At 39.7% G+C, this 20,306-nt stretch overlaps 1 protein-coding gene across 1 annotated transcript in view; it reads right to left on the bottom strand.

Moving 5' to 3' along the window:
• The window catches only part of ZNF277 (zinc finger protein 277), a 54,222-nt gene that overhangs the window by 14,639 nt on the left and 19,277 nt on the right, over positions 1–20,306 (bottom strand). The window contains exons 2-5 of the mRNA XM_065836800.2: positions 18,062–18,260; positions 14,745–14,833; positions 12,407–12,489; positions 825–916 (exon numbers count right to left, since the gene is read on the bottom strand). Of these exons, the coding sequence (XP_065692872.1) occupies positions 825–916; positions 12,407–12,489; positions 14,745–14,833; positions 18,062–18,260 (463 nt within the window). The remainder of the gene's footprint in view (positions 1–824; positions 917–12,406; positions 12,490–14,744; positions 14,834–18,061; positions 18,261–20,306) is intronic.

The following is a 20,306-nucleotide window of genomic DNA, read 5'->3' as shown; positions in this document are numbered from 1 at the left end:
GCTTTTGGGGACTGAAGAAATATCCAAGTGTTGACACTGCTAAGCTTTGTTTTTGCCATAGTCCTGGCATGATTTTCAAACCATGTATTCTACCTGTCAGACCCAAGAATAAGCAGAGAATGAAGTTCTTGGGGCCTGAATGATGTGAACTTCACTACATCAGGGAGTAAAGAGAGCATGGGACACACAAAACATTGGGATGACCTGCAGGGACATGGCCTCAGGTTCTTCTGCCTTTCCAGAGTACCAAAACTACCCATGCAAATAGACATTCGGAGATATGACTCAGTCTCTCCAGCTGAAACTGATTTACTGTGTATAAACAAATTTTCATTGCAGCAAGCACTTGAACATAATTCCTGCTCACATTTGACTGATACTGCAAAGTACTCCATTCTCTAATTTTCCTCTTCTCTCTTTCATTCAGTCTTCAAATTTACACTGGTTTGGCAAGGCTTAAATAGGAAAATGTGTACCTGGGTAGAAATATTTTTAAACAGTCATACCAGCTTGAACAGCTCTACTTGCCACTAAAACAACTGCTGAAAAACTGTCTCTCTTTAAAGGTTCACTTCCCAACTCTGTCTTACTGTGTAGTAGAAGAAGTTGTACTGGAATAAATAAAGGATTGAGAGGTAGGACAGGGTCTATTTCAAATGGCACTGCAGTTAAAAGAAATACTTAAAATATACTTTAAGATTAATACTATCTTTTGAATCCTACCATTAGGCACTAACTGGTTCAATGACATTAAAACCATAAGCAAGATGCTGAGCAGATATGAAAAAAAAATAAACCAAAAGCTAACAGGTCAATAAACAAACCTGTTTCCTGTGAATTCTTGATCACAGAACATACACATACTATGAAAACTTGTGTCGTATCTCTCTCGTTGTTGCTGTTCTAGAATTTCTCTCTAGAAGAATAAACAGAGTTAAAAAATAGAATCATTCCATCACAGAAGCTTATTATACCTCTTTATCCTTACTGGTAACAAGGAACATAGAAATTAAAAGGTGCTGCTGACACAAACCCGATGTTATTATTTTTGAGGGTGGGTTCTCATAAAAATTGCAGGTTTTTCAAAGGCAGTATATGCTCCAGTCAAGTTTCAGTGACATTCTCCTAATGTTACACAAGGTGCACAGAAAGAAATAATAATAAAAATAATAATACAATCCACAGTGAGATTTTATGCAGCTATTGAAATGATTCTCTATGCAACATATCAGTTTACTCTTTCTACTTATGGTTCAGATTTACCTCTGGTATCAGTGAGCAAGTTTACAGGTAACCACATAACACCCAGTGGAATGGTAAATGCAGTTTTACATGGGTAACTGCAGGCAATCTAGAGGACTTTTTCGTAATACAGGACCCATGATAAGATGTCCCTGGCAGTTTCTGCAAGGAGCTATAGCAGATATTAAACTCAGGGAAAAGGAGAAGCTGGTTGCCTTTACCACTGGTCCTGTTTAATGTAAAGCAACAGGCTTGGCTAGATACTTTACAACACTTGACATAATATTCCCAACAACAACAAAATAATGCAGCAGGTGATCTTCTCTGGTGCTTTAACAGCAGAAGCGTAGTTATATTGTGGAGTTGCTGTACACTTCAGTTGGAAAGGCCATAATCATTTGGGACATGGAAGAATCACTGTTGGGATTAAAACTGCGTATTTTCAGCCCAGCAGTACACTATCCTGTGCTCATGTTTTAAGTACTGATAACTGGCAAGGGATTTATTTTCTGTGCAATGCAGAGGTGCTACTGCCTGCTTTCTGGACTGAATTTTCCGGACTGAATTTCTTAGGCCATTTTTCTCAATCTCTTTATCTCCTTAGAGCCTGCAACAGTGGAGCTTTTTGTTACTCACCTATGTCTTTAGTAACTCTTTTGTGTGGATTAAGGCCCAAATTTGCCCATATTCTACATCTAAATTCACACTCTGCTACACTTGTTGGATAAGCTCCATAGAAGGCAGAAAAGAAACAAAAAGAAAGGAAAAATAAAGTGGGGGGGAAAAAAAGTAAATAAATAACAACAACAACAAATGACCCCCAAAATAAATAAGAGGAAGGATTGAGCTATTGTCATTACAGGCCCAAATGTGTCCTGCAGCATGGATGGGCTGGTGTGGGTCTAGTACACCACAACTCCATGCCCACTGAGAGATGGCAGGAGGCTGATATTGGGCAAATAAACGTGCTCTTGGTTTCTCTTCCACAAGAGCAGCATGCCGTACCCAGTGAGGGGCAGTGGGATGAGAGGGTGCCTGCTGGAGAGCGCAGGAATGTGTCACACCTGAGTCACAGGTGGCACAGGGCTGGTGGCCACTGTGGGGGACGAGTGCGCTGCAACATAGCGCATTCTAGGGCCCACATTCAACCACGAAATTTGGGAGCTGTAGCTGTTGCACTTCAGCTAAGAATCCATTACTCTGAAAATGCAGATCCTGGGGCTTTTTTGTTTGCTTTTGTACTACAAAGGTATACATTTTCTGCTGGAGTCATGCTCAGCAGTGCCTACTCACATTCCAGGCCATATCCACTCACATCCTGCTGCATTATGCAAAACGTCAACTAACAGAAATATAAATTCCTATTTTTCAGGGCTGGCTCCTGAAAGAGATAAATGGAGCATACCACATCTTGTGAGAGCCCTTCAGCACAGATGCAATTAAGCATGGATATCTGTCTGCGGCAGTGAACACCCCACAGCACAGCTGTGAGAACCTGGGCTCTCTCTGGTACTCATAGCTGCCACCTCTCCGTGCTCAGCAGCATGTCTGACACGGTTTGGCTTACCTTGAAGGCATCTGTGTGTCATATACTTTGCAAAATGCAAGAGAAAAAATCTTAAAGAAAATCAAAGTATACCATGTACAATTCAAACACTAGGATACCAAGGGTTTCAAAACCCCCTCCCTCTCATTAACATTATTCCAACATAGCTCCCTAAATATACTCTACTAGGAGGGGGAAAAAAAGAATTTGTGCAAGATTTGGCTGCCTGGAGCCCTGCTGTGTTGCTACTCCCAGTGATGCCTGAGGGGGAAGAAGAGGCAGCTGGTATCCTCCCCACTGACCTGTACCCACCCTGTACCCTTCCCCACTCTGGTCTCTCACCCATCCCGTTTTTTCCTACACCAGCACACTTGGCAGCTGGGAAGCTTTCACTAGCCCGGAATTGTTGCTTTATCAATTTACTCAACAGCCTTTAAATAATATTTTGCAAGGTAGACACTTCTTTTATCAAGCGTTGGCATCATTCATTGCTAGGGGGAGCTTTCTGAGCCAGGAACCAAATCTGGTACTTGCACTGGTAAGCACTGGTTCAAGTCAAGTACAGCAAAAGCACAAGGTTTGCTCTTCTTCTTTACAGACACTCCCAAATACCCTTCTACCTCCGCTCCATTGCTGGGACCCTGAAGGGAGAATAGCATTCAAAATAACTTGCGTCCAACTTTCAAGATTTTTCCGAATGGAGACCATCAGGTGGTAAAGAAAGCCAAGCTTAAACTGAAGTTATGCAGTAGGAATCGAGTAATTCAATACTTGCACCAGTTTCCAAGCTGTTGGATTTGTTCGGGCTGTTAGCATTAATTCATGGTTGACACTAAGACAAAAAAAATCTAAAAACATTTAAACCATGAATATATTCCAAAACTTTTAGGATACTGTGTCATAGCAAAGTGTCAGAGAACGAGAGGGCAAAGTCACTTGAGGAAAAAGTAAACAGACCACAAAATATACATATATTATTTTTCTTTTTCCATAATGGATAAAAGAATGGAGCACAGACAGAAAAGCTAAAGCAAAACACTACAAAAGTAAGTGAATCAAATGTTATAGCTTGATATCAGGAAAATAGTTTACAATATTGATACAGTTTGTTGAATAATTCCTGACCCCCATCTCTTTTCATCCTTTGTGGGTCGTTCTGACAGCTATTTGCTCTACTCCTCCTGCTCACCCCCTCATCCCCACCCCAGGAAATTCATTACTTGCCTGAAGATTGTCAAACTAGTTGTGAAACAACCATTGCCAGAACAGATATCCCCATTGATACAAAGTATAACTTAAATTACAGAGGCTTTTAGTCTGATATCCCCACTGGTATAAAGTAGAACTTGAATTACACAGGCTTTTAGTATAAACTGCTTGTCCTCACAAACCATATGAAGCTGATGAGATCAACCAGGCATTGTCAAAAATAAGTGCTACTAGATGACAAGTTCTTGGAAGCACATTTTTCGACAGTCTAGCTCAAATAAGCAGTAGATATGACTGTGGCAGTTAGCAGCCTCTTGTGGAATAGCTTTAGGAAAATTCCATAGCACATAAGTGGTTGATCACCTTCAAACATGGGAAACAGAAGCTGGATATTATTGACCATACTTACAGGTAAGAAATATGTAGTTCCTTTGCCGGAGTACTTAATGTATTCAATAAAATCAAATCTAGTTTTAATCTTATTCCCCTTTTTTTCTGTCTGGAAAAAAAACCAAAACCCTTCTACAGTTCTTAGTTGTACAATTTCTACTATATGGGTGTTCTACCATATAGAAATCTGAACAAATTACAAAATAATAGCTATTCTGTGTTTTACCTAAGAAAACAAAACTCATGGTAAGGATGTGGAAGTGTTGATCATCTTTAAATATACCTACACAATAAACTGCTAACACAAAAGAAATATGATGATTTGCATGACAGTTTGTAATTTGGAGTCTAAAAAAATGCCTTGCACATTCACAATGCTCAGTTTGAGGTTGTGAAGAGTTCAGACTTTCTCTTAGGAGGTGGTAATTTAAAAAGTCCCTGAAAAGAAATGTGCCTGTTCGTCTCTTAAGAAGCAACATTTTGTAAGAAATGCATCAGCAAGAATTCACACTGATAATCAGCAAAAGATGAAAAACGCATACCTGCAGGTAGTAAGCACTTTTCCCTAAACAATTACTTTGCCTCTGATCTATAGCTTAAGAAACATTCAAGACAAATAAAATGCCTTCAAAAGGTAAGACTGAAAACTAACTCCTTCAAATGCCAAAAGCTATGGACTCAGGACAGTTGGTTTTATGGCACATTAGATTTTTTTGATATTGTAATTCCTGATACTCTTCTCTCCAACTGACACTGTATCCCAGGTGGTAAATTGTCTTTCTTTATTACTGTCAGACCACTGCTTTTTTTAAATCATAAACTCCTTTACTAACAAGGCCCTCATAAATAATTTATGCAGCTATTTAAATACATGTCTTGGACCATTGACATAGAACAACCATTCACAACCAGTACTGAGCAAAAATTTTGCTGCTTTTGTTTCCAACTTGAATAAGGAATTGGTGGTCAAAATTCTGCCTGTTTTTTCCAACTACATCAGTTGGTCCAACAAAAATGTATTACTTCTTTCTCCAAACTCTGTCTTTTTATAATCACAGCACTTGTGATACATAAGAAATGAAGGCAGAAAGTACTTCTCTAGCTCCAAGACAGGAGCAGATTACACTGCAGTTTGGGACAAGATCAGGCAGTGACACCTGAATTTATCATTCCTCAGTCCAGGAACCCATTTGTGCACTGGAGGACTGGACTCTCTAAAACTGAGCTAACAGCCGTATATATCTTATTTTTTAAGATATTCAGGACCACAAAAAACCCAACCCAACCAACCAACCAACCAACCAACCAACCAGCCAGCCAGCCAACATTACTGCCATAAGCCCCGACAAGGCAAAGTCCAAAGTTTCTCATCCAAACCCTTAAGCATACAAGTAGTCTCAACTTTATTTCAGTACTAGGCTGGATTGGGGCAAGAACATACTGTAGTTTGTTGCTATCTGGCTTGCCACTTCTGGTCCTCCTTTCTCATCCCATCTAGGCAAGAGACTTCAAAGACAGCATGTTACACAAATGATCAGTTAAGAGAAGTTCCAATGAAAGCTTTTTATGAATGGTGCTATATCCTCTGTGGATGTAGTTTCCCTAAAGATGTTCTTTTGAAGAGGAAATTTCATCAATGTTACAGTGTGACGGACACAAACATCTGAGCACTCAGCCACACTGTTGTGAAGAGTGCACGATCACAGGGCACATTTTTTTGTTACGGTAACAGGCTCATTAATACTACTAAAATCAGAGTGTGTGCCTTAGAATTTGCATCTAAATAATATAAGATAGACACTTCACAATAACAATACATATTCTATTAAGTTCTCCAAGGTGATCTCTCAAACAGACAATGTGTATCTTTAGTTGCTGTTTCTTCCAATTTAAACAAGTGTTACATTTCCCTGCTGAGTGCTCACATAAATTAGCTATTGCTGGAGCCAAAGGAAGCAAGTGAAACAGATTCTGGTTTGAAAACAAAAAAACAAAACAAAACAAAAAATCATGCTGACAGATCACAACAAGAAGCTGCTTATACACTTTACTGGCAAAAAACCAAACCAGCACAGTACATTGAATTAAAGACCTGAACTGGTGACACTTGAGATACATTACAGTCTCTAAAAACTTGCCAAGCACATTCTTTGACAATTATATATACCATTAGGATAAACTACTCTTGGAGCAAGAGAATTACATTTGGTTTTGTGCCTACAGTTTCCTCCAAGATTGGCTGATGAGCTTTTCATCATGCTTGTAGCTGCTAAATAGGAAAAATATTTACGAAGAATCATGATATCAGAAGCTTGACATCTCTCTAAAGACCTGCAATCTTAGCTGTATGTCAATAGCTTGTCTCCTAACTTTTGTATTCAGCTTCTCTCTTCACTGATCACTGTTTTCAGTTCTCCCTCTTCAAACAGTACTCTCTTGCCTCTTGAGTACAGAAGAAAATAATCTTCCAATTTTGTAATCATTATCATGTCCCTTCCAATGTTATTTCAAGAAGAGTGCCTTTTATATTATCAGAGATGTCTGCTGGAGAAGCCCTTCAGGAAACAGTTTAGCGGTAACACGCATGGGAATATAACAAAATTGTCAGGATAGGACATCCAGTCTGGAGAACGCTCTCAACACTTTTGAAGCCAGCTGTCACACCATCCAACACATGTGTTTGCTTACTACTGTGTGCGTTTTTCCCTCTCACCTAGTGAATGTGAAAATTCTTACTTGGTTCAGGAATGTCACAAACAGAGCCCCACTGGCTAGACAGACAGACTAGCGTGTCAAAGACTAGACACTAAGGACTGAAGGATGATGGCACTAAAGACTCACTTTTGGGACAGAAAAAAGAGGAAAGCAATGAGGCAGCAATCTACTATCTTCAAAGAGATGCTGCCTGTCTGGAGATGAAATTGAGAGTACTCCACTTCATTTGGTACAGGCTTATCACCCAGCTGGGCATTCCTTACTTTTTACCAGATACTCTTGATAAGACATTACCACAAAAAGTTGTGAACAAGAATGAAGTAAGAAAAGGAGCAGGTTAGCATTTTCCTCACTCTTTCTGGTTAAGTTCAAGGCACAGGTGTAGATCAACATCTCCTGGAGAGGAATATATAGCTATGGAAACAGTGACAAAATAGGGAGGATTTAAGAATATAATCATATGGCTGGAGAAACAACAGCTACCAATGAACCCCCTGACAAAGAGGAGGACATCAGTTTCTCAGCTAAGTGGGGAGACTTCAGACTAGGTTTGAAAGGACAGCAACCAAAAACTCAGTGAGAAATAAAAATTGTGACCAACTGGAAAAACAGGAAGTTGGGAAGAAAATGGTGATGGTGAGGGAGAAAAGATGTAAGGAGAACCAGCTGGACAATCTTCTGAACCACAGATCCTAAGCAGACGGAATGAGTACAAAGACCAAAACCACACCTCCCCTCACTCACAAATATATTAGAAATAAACAGCAAAGAAAAGCAGAGATTCATTACTTAATGCAGGAAGAGACCAAACACAGACAAAAGAGGAATGCCTGCAATATTTGGGGCTTCCGTCTTTGCAGGAAAGGTTAATTACGTCACAACCATTAATGAAATGCATTTAAAACAAAAAAAATAAAAAACTGAGAACAGAAAATGGTAAGAAAGGGTTAAAATTGGACCTTATACGTATCCAAATCTGACAATTTACCCAAGAGTCATTATGGAATTAGATAAAATTATTTCTGACCGTTAGTGTGAAAAGTCTTCAAAAACCAAAGGAGGATAAGCAAGATTCCAGAGTCCTTGAGAAGCAATTATATACCAAACAAAGGCAAAGAACGACTTATAGAATTTCAGATATAAGTATTAACATGCTGACATTATTAGCTACTCTGTAAGCGCCTCTGATGCTGCATTATGCTAAATTGGGCTAGAGTCAAGATCCCTTCCAGTGCATAGCTTCAACTTCTTGAACCATGTCTCAGCTTAAGCTTGTGACAAACTGGGGATCACACAAACAGCTCATCCTGGGAAGATGGTATAGCTCAGTCCCTCTTACAGTTTTGGTGAAAGCTCCTTGTCAGAGTCTATTTATTGGGAGGAAGACTAGTGTCCTCACCTAAAACTACCAGTCACATCACAAGAGAACACCTGTAAACATGACATAAGACAAGGTCAGTGCCATGATAGGAAGTGTGTCTTTTCAAAAAAATTGGTGGGTTTTTTTAACCTTTTTTAGAAAAAGCTTAGAGATAAGTCCAATTGGCTTATACTAACACTGCCCCTCCTAGCGTCTCGAGATTTGCTGCCAGGACTTCCTTGCCTGGTACTGCTTCACAGCTACAAATTCTTTGTCCAGACTGTGTTTTTCCAAAAGACTCTATCTATTCTGCGCTACGCAGCCTTGTGAGCTATTTCAGCAAGCTGTGCTCTCTAACCTAGTTCAGGCTCATTCCTTGGCCTCTCTCAATACATCACAGTCACTGTAATGTCTCTGCATGACATCCACCTTGGCTCGCTCCCCTGCTGCAATGCAGCCTGAAATAGTCCTAAACTGGAGTTTCAAAACTACAAAATGAAATGGTTCAGCTAGCACATTTTAAAGACAACATTTGTCCTTGTTTGGGCTTGCTGTTGGAGACAGCAGTTAGGATTCAAAGGCTGCAGAAAAATCACCAGAAGTTGTATAGTTCTGGTCTTTATTCTGCACAAGTCCCATGAGCCCATTTGCCAGCTCACTCTTAATTGCTGGACTTGTCTGAAGGTAAAAGACTTTGCAAAGCAAAATAACTATTTAACTTGCAAGTCAACACTCAGATTGCAGCAAAAGGAAATGAAAAACTAAACAGACTTCATTGCTGTAACTAAAGCAGTGTCTCCATCAGCCCCAACTTCAGCTGCCACTTGATATCACAAAATCCTTCCGTAAAAACTGAAGATACAATTCTGATATTTAAAACAGTGTTAACAGAAAAGGCTTTCATAACAAAATAAGAAGGCATACCTCTTTCTTTTCTAACTTGCTCTGATAATCAGCACTTGTGCTGGGCTAAATCCTGCACTCTTTTTTGAATTTGAGGAAACATCTATTTGAGGATCAGGTGAGACAGCTCATATGCCAACAGATTCTGCACTCCCCTGACACTGGCAGTGGAGATAAGACCTAGTTGGAATAGGACTGCATAGCCCAAAACACCACAAAACCAGAAACAAATGCCCCTTATAAAAAGAAAAAGTAGAGCCCAATGTGTAGCAGCCAGGAGGTATCATTACAATAGGCAGTTCCATGGAAACATTGGCTCTGTGCTCAGTCACGATCCTCCTTCCTTCCTCTAAGCCACGAACAACATGATATAAGCTTGGGAAACAAACATCATTATGGCACAGCATGCCCATATACAATGTTCAAGATGTCTTTCATAACATCAAAAGCATTACAGGAAACTAGAAAAGGTAAAAAGGAGTGCAACGATGACGTACATTGAAGAAGCATCAAACAGACAGCATTCTTAAACTTGAATCACTAAATCATTCAGCTTGCAAAAGACCTTTTGTGATCAGTTAGCTCAACCCTCCTGCTCAAGCAGGGTCACTTACACCTGGTGGCCCAAGGCTGTGTACAGTTGTGTTTTGAGTATCTCCACAGATGGAGATTCTATAACCTCTGCAGGCAACCTGTTCTAGTGTTTGACCACCCTCACAGGAAAAAAGTGTTGTATTTATACACATTGAGAAGATCACCCCTGAGCCTTCTCTTCCAGGCTTAACAGTCTCAGCTCTATCAGCCTTTTCTTCTACGAAAGATGTTCCAGGCCTTTGACGGTCTTTGTGACTCTGTGTTGGACTTGCTCAAGTATGCCTGTATCTTTCTCGTACTGGGGAACCCAGCACTGGATCCAGCACTCCAGATGTGTCTCACCAATGCTGAGTAGAGTGGAAGGATCACCTCCCTCACCCTGCTGGCAATGCTTTTCCTAACGCAGCCATGGATGCTCTTGGTCTTCTTTGCTGTGAGGGTGCACTGCAGCACAAGACTAATGAAAGACAAAACAGCAGGGGGGTTGGAACTAGATGATCTTTAAGACCCCTTCCAACTCAAACCATTCTATGATTCTCTAATAATGTAAGGTAGACAAATCATGAATGGTTTGGATAAGATAAAGGATGAATTGTCCACCACCTCTTCTAATATAAAAAACAGCCAGGTGTGAGGTGACAGGTTCAAAAAGGCCAAACAGTTAAGCTGTGCGACTAAGTGCTGCAGCGACCTCTGGATACTGGAAGTTTATGCGAGTTCAGAATTGAAGGTTCATGAAAGAAAAATCTATTATGTTAATAAATATAGATATAATGTTGCTGAATTAAGAAATTCTTGAGCTGCCAATTGCTGGAGACTAGAAGAACATTTTGAGAAAGAATCAAGGTCAGAAGAGAGCAAATACCATAGACATTTTGTTGCTGGCAAGGATAAGATACTGATCCAGACAAAGCTTTTTACTGATCCAGGATGGTTTTCCTCACAATGAATCGTAAGTGAAGCAGCTAGGCATGAGTGCATCAGCTGTTTTTTTCTCAGTCCAAGCAAATCCAATGGACCTACACAGGAATGAAGATTTCAGATGAGGCAACTTCACCTCCATAGGAAATCATCAGTAGCAGAACTACCACAATTCGCCTTTGTAGGAACTGGGATCCTATGGAGAGCTGTATAAGACTGATGCATACTCCACAGGTTCTGGGGATTCATTAGTCGCGTGCCTTGAGCTGCAGAACATTACTGTAGCCAGCAAACTGAAAAACACTCACAGGGTACTTGAACCAAATGGATTTTGCCTGCCAATCCCAATTTTCCTGGGGACTATAGTTTGGATTTTCAAAGCATCTCCTTCATTCTGAATGCTTATAATTTAAGGTGTCTTCAGTTGCATGCTGTGTACGTACAGACATGTAACAGAAACATAAGGTTGGCACCTTACCAACCAGGTAAGGTACCAGAAGAAACAGCGTAACAAAGGTTTAAGAGGCCTGTATTGACAATTTCCAGGGCAGACCTGCCAGTAGCAAACTGATGAACATGTTTATGTCAAGATCAAAAGGCCTGCACTCTAACACCTCACAGTACAGACAACTTGTCAGCAGAAGACCCTGCATCCTAACACAAGCAGACTGAGAACAAGGCTGCTATGTATCCCATAACACTCACTTTTTAATTAGCCCAACAGGAAAACCAGACTAAATATGTACATTTCAAACAAGAAAACAAAGCAAAACAACAACTAAAACGCCCAGTGGTCAGCAACATGGACTAAGACTCATGAAAGGTGAAGTCAGCAAGAGTTTAATGTGAAAGATCACGCACTCAGAACTGACCACTCTGAAAAGATATGAGAGGTCTGTCCAAAGTAACAGGTTGCTGTCACCAAGCAAGAAGAACCAGAGCAGTTCAAGAGGACTCAACAGCTGGCATTTCTCACCCTTTGCTTCTCAGAGAAACAACACTGGCCAGACTTCCTCCGCTTGTGCACTGTGGTGCTTGTGAGCATGCAAGTGTGAATTAATAAAATCTGAGCAAGAGAGTGTGAAGACAAAAAAAACCAACTTGTTTGAAGATTTTGAAGTACGTATCACCTTCCCTTCTCACAGTATCGCACACAGAGTTTTATTTTGCTAATTCTGCTACATGTATATTATTAAGCAAAAGACGGTGTGTCAATGCATTGCAGATTCTTGCAAAGAAGAAAAATGTTCAGCACACTCAGCCTTTTTCAGTGCTCTGGGCCTATTTTTCAATCTTGTGGAACACTGACATGCAACGTGTTGATTTATTCCAAGGAAAAATCTATAAACAATGAGTTTGTGTATGTTTGCACAGCAGGTAGGGAAATGAGCTTAAAAAATATATAAAAAAATCAGAATTTTGCAGTCTAGCAAAAAATACTTTCACTTTAAAGTGCCCACTAAGTTACCATATATTACACTACAGAACTGTTTACCTCAAAAAATGAAAAAACAGTAATTTCTTACCAGTCTCTTTTGCTGAAGCTGTTCTCTAAGTAATCTGTCTTCTGGTAAAACATCACATAGAAGAAAATAATTGTCCTGTTCTTCTGTTAAGAGATTAGGAAGTGTGGATAAGAGATGGGAAGTTGCAGGTGCTTTGAATATTACTGGCATGTAATTTGCTAAACCTTTGGCATGCATTAAGAAGAAAATGTATTTTTTAATCTATGAAAGTCAGTTATTTTAATTTCATGATTTAATTAAACATGCTAAAATATTTATATATAAATATTTATAAGAGCTGTACCTCATTTATATTGCAGTACAAAGACAAAAGTCTTGCATAGGTTTTTCCCACTACCAAATGTATTATTTTTTATCATAGTTCTTCTGGAGTCATAAAGCAATTTTTATCATTTATGTTGGTTACAGTACGAAGTCAGCATCAAAAAAACATGAAAACACCTTTAATTTTATCTTGCATGTGGGATTTTCCGTTATTTCCCTAAGTAACTGGCAGTTTTCAGTAGTTATCTGGGCACAGACTTCTTAGCAGGTCCTGTTACGATAAGACAAAGGGTAATGGTTTTACAGTAAAGGAGGGGAGATTCAGACTAGAAATGAGGAAGAATTTTTTTACAATGAGGGTGGCGATCACTGGCCCAGGTTGCCCAGAGAGGTGGTAGATGCCCCATCCCTGGAGACATTCCAGGCCAGGCTGGGCAGGGCTCTGAGCAACCTGATCTAGGTGAAGATGTCCCTGCTCATTGCAGGGGGTTGGACTAAATGACCTTTAGAGGTCACTTCCAACCCAAACTGTTCTGTGATTCTGTGATACGATATACTCTACCCTTACCCTGACCGATCACATCACCTTTTACCATCAGATCTTGTTCTACCTGCAGATATGCACCACAACTGTTCGGCAACACACATTGAGACTTGCCTAATTTACATTCTAATTATGTGTTTTACCCACATTTTATGTTTACTAACTTTTTTACTGTTTATGTTCATATCCAATTTATTAATAAAACAAATCTTATTAAAATGAATTACATTAAAATTACTCAGCATGAAAGCAAATACGGAGACACAGAAATATTTTTCATTTGAAATTAACTCATTTATTAATCAAAGTGTCATATGGTTGGTGAACTGAAGTGACTATTATTAAGTCTTTTACAATATTGAACTTGCTATATTTCAGCCTTTCCCATCTTTTAAAACAGAAGCCCACGTGAAGACAACTCCCCCTGGTTTAAGAGCTACGGAATTTGAAGGAGCTAGCCATTTAAAAAAACCCCAGGTTTGTTAACAAACAAATAACAAAGTATTCTCATTGTCCTTTGGAAGGGCTATTGATAGTTTATAATTCTAGCATGCTCTGGCATTTAGGGGCTTGATTTGCAATTTTCAAGCAAAACAAAAACATAAAAATGTGAGAGAAATTATGGTCTTTGGAGTGATTTTCATGTTTTCTAGGACTGTTTTTTTTCTTAAAATTAATTTGAATAATTAAAACAATTTATTTTCATCCATTTTTTATTCAGTTTTCACCTTCCACCTATCTCTGACACTGGCTGCATGCATTTCTTCCTTTTTTAAAGCTCTCTACAGAGAATAAAAGATGCAGGAAAGCCCTAATGTTCTCTTATCTGCTTTTAGGTAAATTATATCTTTCTGTTAGAAAAGGGGAAGCCAAATAAATACATCAGCTACTTCTGAGAAAAACACTTTGTTTGCACAGTCATCACTGTCCCAGTGATGGAATGTCTCACTGTGCCAGCGCAGGAGAACTGTGAAGTGTGGTCTTTGGTCTTGCGTTAGAGCCCAAAAAATGGCAGTTTTTGTAACCCCACTATGAAGATATTGCCTCCTAATACTCTTGGAGCAGTAAGCAGTGTGGTGGAGGAAAGGAAGGGAGACTGTGGCCCTGCTGTGCAGGAAGAGGTAGCAGCATCAGTGGGGGTGGTAGATGGTGTGAAGTTGGAAAAGACAGCTCTCTGGGGATGTATCTCCACATTTCTGGAAGGACAGTCTCCAATTATTCTTGCAGTGGGTACCGAAGCTTCGCCAGCCACAATGAAAACAGCACTGATTCTAGGCCTCGATTTGCAAGTGGCCCTGATTTGGCAGCGCGTTTAAGCATCTATTGAACTCATCTTCCCTTAGCACAGTGCTGAAGCACATGTTGCAGTCCTTGGGGAAGGTAAGTTTAAATACGTAGTTAAGAGTTAAATATCACTTCTGTGGTTTTCTAGTGTCAGATTACTTCACACCTGGCTGATTAAAGCAGCAATATATGCCAGAAATTATCACATGATCTGGCCAACAGAGAGTAAACAAGCAGCGTACTTACCTAATGGAGCTTCTGAATTTGTTCTTATCACACTACAAAAGTCTGTGACGGGCTGTTCTGCAAACCGCTTCTTCCAGTATAAGATGTATCTTTAAACATAAGGGGAAGATGATCAGTGAAAAAGGAAACATCAGAAAAAGTTTAATAAACAGTTGATAGGATCTTGCTTTTTCCATTATCTAAAATCTTAAGAGTTCTTTGAGTTTTTTCTTAATCCCTGTCTCAGTGTTCTCTTCCTTTAATCCAGTTTTCCAATTCATTAAATTTGTTCAGCTTCATTAAAACTGGGTTTAACTATCCTGTCAAAGTGAAGAATTCAATAAGACATATTTGCATTAAACTTTACATAAACACTGTGACCTATTCACATCTTCAGACAGAAGTGCCACTCAGATGCATCTTTACTGAAAAAATATACTACGGAGTACTCTAAAATTCCCAAAATATCATGCTCTGTGTGCTGCAAGATGCAGGCAGGGATCTGAAACTCGGTAAAAGTATCAACTTGTCAAAAATGAGGTTTTGGCAGGTCTCCTGTGGAGTTAACAGTGAAAGCTGTAGCTTGCCAGACAACTAGAAAGACAGAAAAATGAAATCTCCAGACACCTTGGGGGTGGGATAGCAGACAGAGTAAGGAAAGCCCTAAACATATCTTGAAGGTTTAACCCATCAGCTACAGATGTTTCAAAACATTCCTGTACTATCATGGTTACCAGCAGCATTACCAGACCCCAACTGGGAACAGGTTCCCACCGGACTAGAAGCTACTGTCTAACCAAGAAGAAATCACCTTCGATTATATGATGAAGGGAACCAAGCAGTCCTTGTGCTAATTATTCAGAAACTCAGTATAAAAGAAAATAAATCTGAGAGTACCTAAGTATATGCTTATACTTATGACTCATGTGTATGATAGAAATCATGTGAGAATCGCTAATGTAAAGGCTAATTATGCAATGACAGCTATCTATTGACATGCCATCTAATTAGGAAAATCATAAAAAATCAGATATCAATATTATGAGGATATTTCTAAACAGTTGTAACTTTTAATACTTGTGCAATCTAAAGGTTTACTTGCCACAGCTATCACATCCCATGGTGGTTCATATTCTCTCTACCATCTATCTTACTGTTTGAGGACTTTAACTGCAGCAGCCAAGGGATCAGCACGTTTGTTTCTGCTTTGGCACGCAGAGGATTAACCTGCAGAACAGCAGCCAGCTGAGCACAGGCAGCCCAACACGCGCAGCGAAGCTCCCTCAGAGGCACCATTAGGTGTCAGTGAGAGGCGAGTGTTTTGTTGTTCCCCACCTACTGCACTGTTTATAATGCACAACAGAACAGTCTCGCTGCTACACAGAACAGCAAGTCTTCCAGAATAAGCCTTCCTTGAGCGTATAGGAGGCAAATGTGCAAATGAAGGGATTTCAAGATGTCATTTAGTCTGTCCCCTGCACTGAAATAAATGAATACTGTTCAAACTCACCTAACCATAACTGCCTCTTCCATGAAGCTTACTGTTAAGGGATTTCATATCATAAGACTTAACCCAAATAATCAATGATCAAATAAAGTCAATGCCTTGCCATTTTTCTAGGGAGAGAGAACAAGTGGTCAGTGTACATGAGTGATCATGACCAGTCATGCAGTATAAGCTTATTCCCCTTATCTCTCTCCCTTGCCCTAATGCCTACTTGTCTTTATTCCTCCAAGTTTTTTTTTTTTGTGTGTGTGTTTTTTGTTGTTGTTCTTGTTGTTTGTTTTTTTTGGTGTGGGTTTTTTGTTTGTTTGTTTAATTTTGTTTTGTTTTTTAAAAGTTTTCCATTAGCATTGCTCTTCTCTGGGTTCCCCACTTGTAATTCTGTCAAGAATTGTATTCCTAAGCGTGACTGTAACTCATTGCTAAGTATAAAAAAACCCCTATGTTTTCAAAGTTGTTTCCCTGTATTTTCCACACTTCAGTTTAGTATCTCAGATCATACCTCCTTTTTTGTGCACAGTATTACACTATTTTACTGATGTTCAGGACAGCAGATAAGAGAAGGCACACTTCACAGTAACAGCTCCATCATTTCACATCCTGGGGCCACTTTCTATAAGATTTGGCTACCTTCCAATTGCATTAGCAGCAAAAATAACCTAAATGGACATCTTCTTGAACAGGTGATTTTAGAATACATTTCTATTAATGCAGAATAATCCCCCAAGCACACTTAAACTGGCAGCCCATGACCGAACAGCTCTGATCCCTTTATTTATCTGAGGAAACCGGCATTATCTCCAAAGAACACTGCATTCTTGTTCTGCCTGCTTTCAGCATAAAACCAAACAAAAACAAGTATCAGTTTTCAATTTTAAGCAACCTTAAGCTCATACACCTGAATAGGGATTTATGTGTCTTACAGTTCTCTTCCTAAATTTCATCTCAAAGTTTCTTTTTTTTTCCCATCTTGATAGCCACAAGTTATTTGCTTTGGCTGAGTACCTAATCACAGAAGACCTACCAGAAAACTCCTTTCAGTTGAGAAATTATCCAACTAACATTTAAACACTGCAGCAGGACTATCTACAAAGTGGCAGGTTCTGTCTAGGCTACTGCCTGATCCATACATTGCTATGTGAAGGAAAATGTCAAGCAAGTGCCCAGTCTCTGAAGCTCCAATCCAGCAGGTGCTGTGCCAGCTACTGGAGGAAGTAATGAGACTGAAAGCCAAGTGTGACCCTGCTGAGATGATCAATGACACGGCTGTAGAAGGAGTCACAGTTGTGTGTAGATCACAGTACTGTAAAGTATAATTAAGGATTAAATGTGATTTCTATGGGGAAGTACTGGCACCCTTAAAATAGGGCATCTGAATTTCATCCCAGAATGTGAGATTCTATACTGAGCAGCTTCTGCATACAATACACAGCTTTAGGACATTGTACAGTAGTAGAAATAGTCTTGTCATATAAAAATAAAACTCAAAATTAGGAGAGCTGATTGTCTAGAATTTATGTAATAAACAGCTGTCTAGCTTGTATGCAACTTGTTGATTAGTGACAGGACCTGAGAAATCCCTAGGATATGCTGAAGAATGACGAACACAGGAATTGCCCTGTATTCTAATATGGAGTCCCCTGGTCCCAGCAACATCTAGGGGTGGAGGATGGGAGGGGAATGGGAAAACAACCTTACAAGTCAGCAACAAAAGGTCATGAAAAAAGTAATAAAAATTCTCCCACAACACCCTACTGCTTTTAAAAATATTTTAAAATTACTTTCTGTAATACCTGTGCACATACACACTCATTTCAAACAATATAACCCTTACCTTCGAAAATCTGCAACCAGTTTCATATCTGCTATGACAAGCTTGTGTTCAATAATCATGTGCTTCAGGAGCTGGTCTTGTTCTGCTAAGAGATAGCATTCTTTGCAGAATATACAAGGCACATAGGGAGAACCTTCTACAGCAGCAACACCACCTGGACTTTCTGGCAGAGACAGAGGCTCCAAAATACACTCTGTATCTAAAACAAATAAAAAGAATAATTAATGTTGACTAAGTGAATAAATCTACATCACTTGGTGTACTTTCAGGCAGTACATGTAAAGTCTGTTTGGTTGGGTCCCAGTTTTGTTGCACGGATCACTCCAGCAACAAGGTGCTTGGAAGCGATCAGGTCGCACCATTTCCAAGCAGGACAGTGGGAGGTTAACACATGACAGTCCTCAAGTGTCTGCTCTGGCTGAAATTCCAAGCTGACACCAAGCCAGACAGGCAAAAGTGCTCTGGTTATATTAATATTATACTAAAGGTAATTTTATTATGAGAAACCTACTTTTCTCCTCTCACTACCTACTCTACCTGTTGCTATGCATGAAGCTACTCTCTTTGCCACATTCCTCATGCTACCAGGGAGGCTTTAGACTGCATAGCAAAGTGTTTTGCATATTCATTGCTCCTAACTATACTTTTATTTATTGCACAATACTTCTATCATTTTCCTATAGACTCTTGAAGGTCTGTATACATCTGTCTTGCCTTTTTTATTTTTTTCCATTAGCATCTCACTGTTCTGTGACAAAGGAAAAGACCATTCTTGATAAAGGTTCCCGTCACAGCTTAAACACAGCTAAACACTTAATAATTGTACAAATGTTGAGGAAAGACCAACCATGCACCATGTGGAAAAGTCAACGACCCGTGTTAGTTTTATACTCCACCAGTCAGACACAGGTTGCTCAAATAACAGCACACAGAGGTGAGACACTGGCTGATGTTCTCAAGGTTTGTGGCTGTTTGCAGTTCAACAAGTGGGTGCACTGCACAGAAGTGTAGTATAGCAAACAAGCAGACTGACCTGAGGTATATGTGTGTGCCCCCATTTTAAACAACAGCAGTGTAAATTCATAAGCTCTTCCACTGGTATAAATTAGCATAATTCATTAAGAAGCATTATGTGACCAATAGATTCCAGCAGCTGGCTCCATCAGCCTAACCAAATTCCAGTTGTCTGGAAATAAACCATGGTATTCATTTTCCAATCAAATTGTATCATCTCAGTCTTCAGTAAGGTTTATCTTGGAAACAAAGTACCAGTCTCAATATCTCTCCTCAATTTCAGCTACATCAGTTTTGGATAACAAAAGGAGAGTAAAAGCAAACAGAAAAAGCTCCCCAACAGTTCCTGCACTCTGAGGATGAAAACTTAAAAGAAAACATCATGGGTCTCCTTGACTCTTGTGATATGACGTTAACTTGGGCAGCAGTAGAATAAACTCCATGCCTTGGGTTTCCTGCAGTGACATGAACACCTCTGTAAAGACATAAAATCTTGCAGAATCACAGAACGGCTGAGGTTGGAAGGCACCTCAGGAGATCATCTGGTCCAACTCCCCCTGCTCAGGCAGGGCCACCTGAGGCCAACTGCCCAGGACCCTGTCCTGATGGATTTTGAATATCTCCAAGGATGGAGACTCCACAGCATCCTCGGTCACCCTCACGGTGAAAAAGGTGTTTAAAAAGGTGTTTCTTATGTTCAGACAGAACCTCCTTGGTTTTGGTTTCTGAAGATATCTAAAGAATTAATAAAAAGGCTTTCTCCCAAACCTATTATTTTGTCACAAAGGAATTATAAAAAGTGTAAGATTAAATGAAGTTTAATTAACAATATTTATTAGATAGAAGAATCAATGTATGATGATTTTCACCCTACAAAATTCGCCTGTATATATTGTATATTGGCAAGCACACCAAATCTGATAATTTGATAACATGTCCACATAGAAAAATGGAAAAATAATTTTAAAAATAATAGCTATTTAGTTTTTTTCCTAGGAAAATAAGCTCATGAAGCAGCGCTCCTCAACATCCTCCACCAAGACCAGGAAACAACCAAAAATGGGCTGCAGCTGAGAGATGGATCTGGGAAACTCCTAAAAGTTCTGTGATAAATTTCAGGTAAAGCAAGATGAGGCCTGGATAGGGGAACAGGGCTCTGCCACCCATCACACCCGTGCTCAGCAGTGGCTGCCCAGCATGGCCGAGCGGTGCTGCAGGGCGGGGGACACAG

This window comes from Patagioenas fasciata, chromosome 1 (assembly GCF_037038585.1).
Source record: "Patagioenas fasciata isolate bPatFas1 chromosome 1, bPatFas1.hap1, whole genome shotgun sequence".
Classification (NCBI taxonomy): domain Eukaryota; kingdom Metazoa; phylum Chordata; class Aves; order Columbiformes; family Columbidae; genus Patagioenas; species Patagioenas fasciata.
This window is presented reverse-complemented; position numbering and strand designations above follow the sequence as displayed.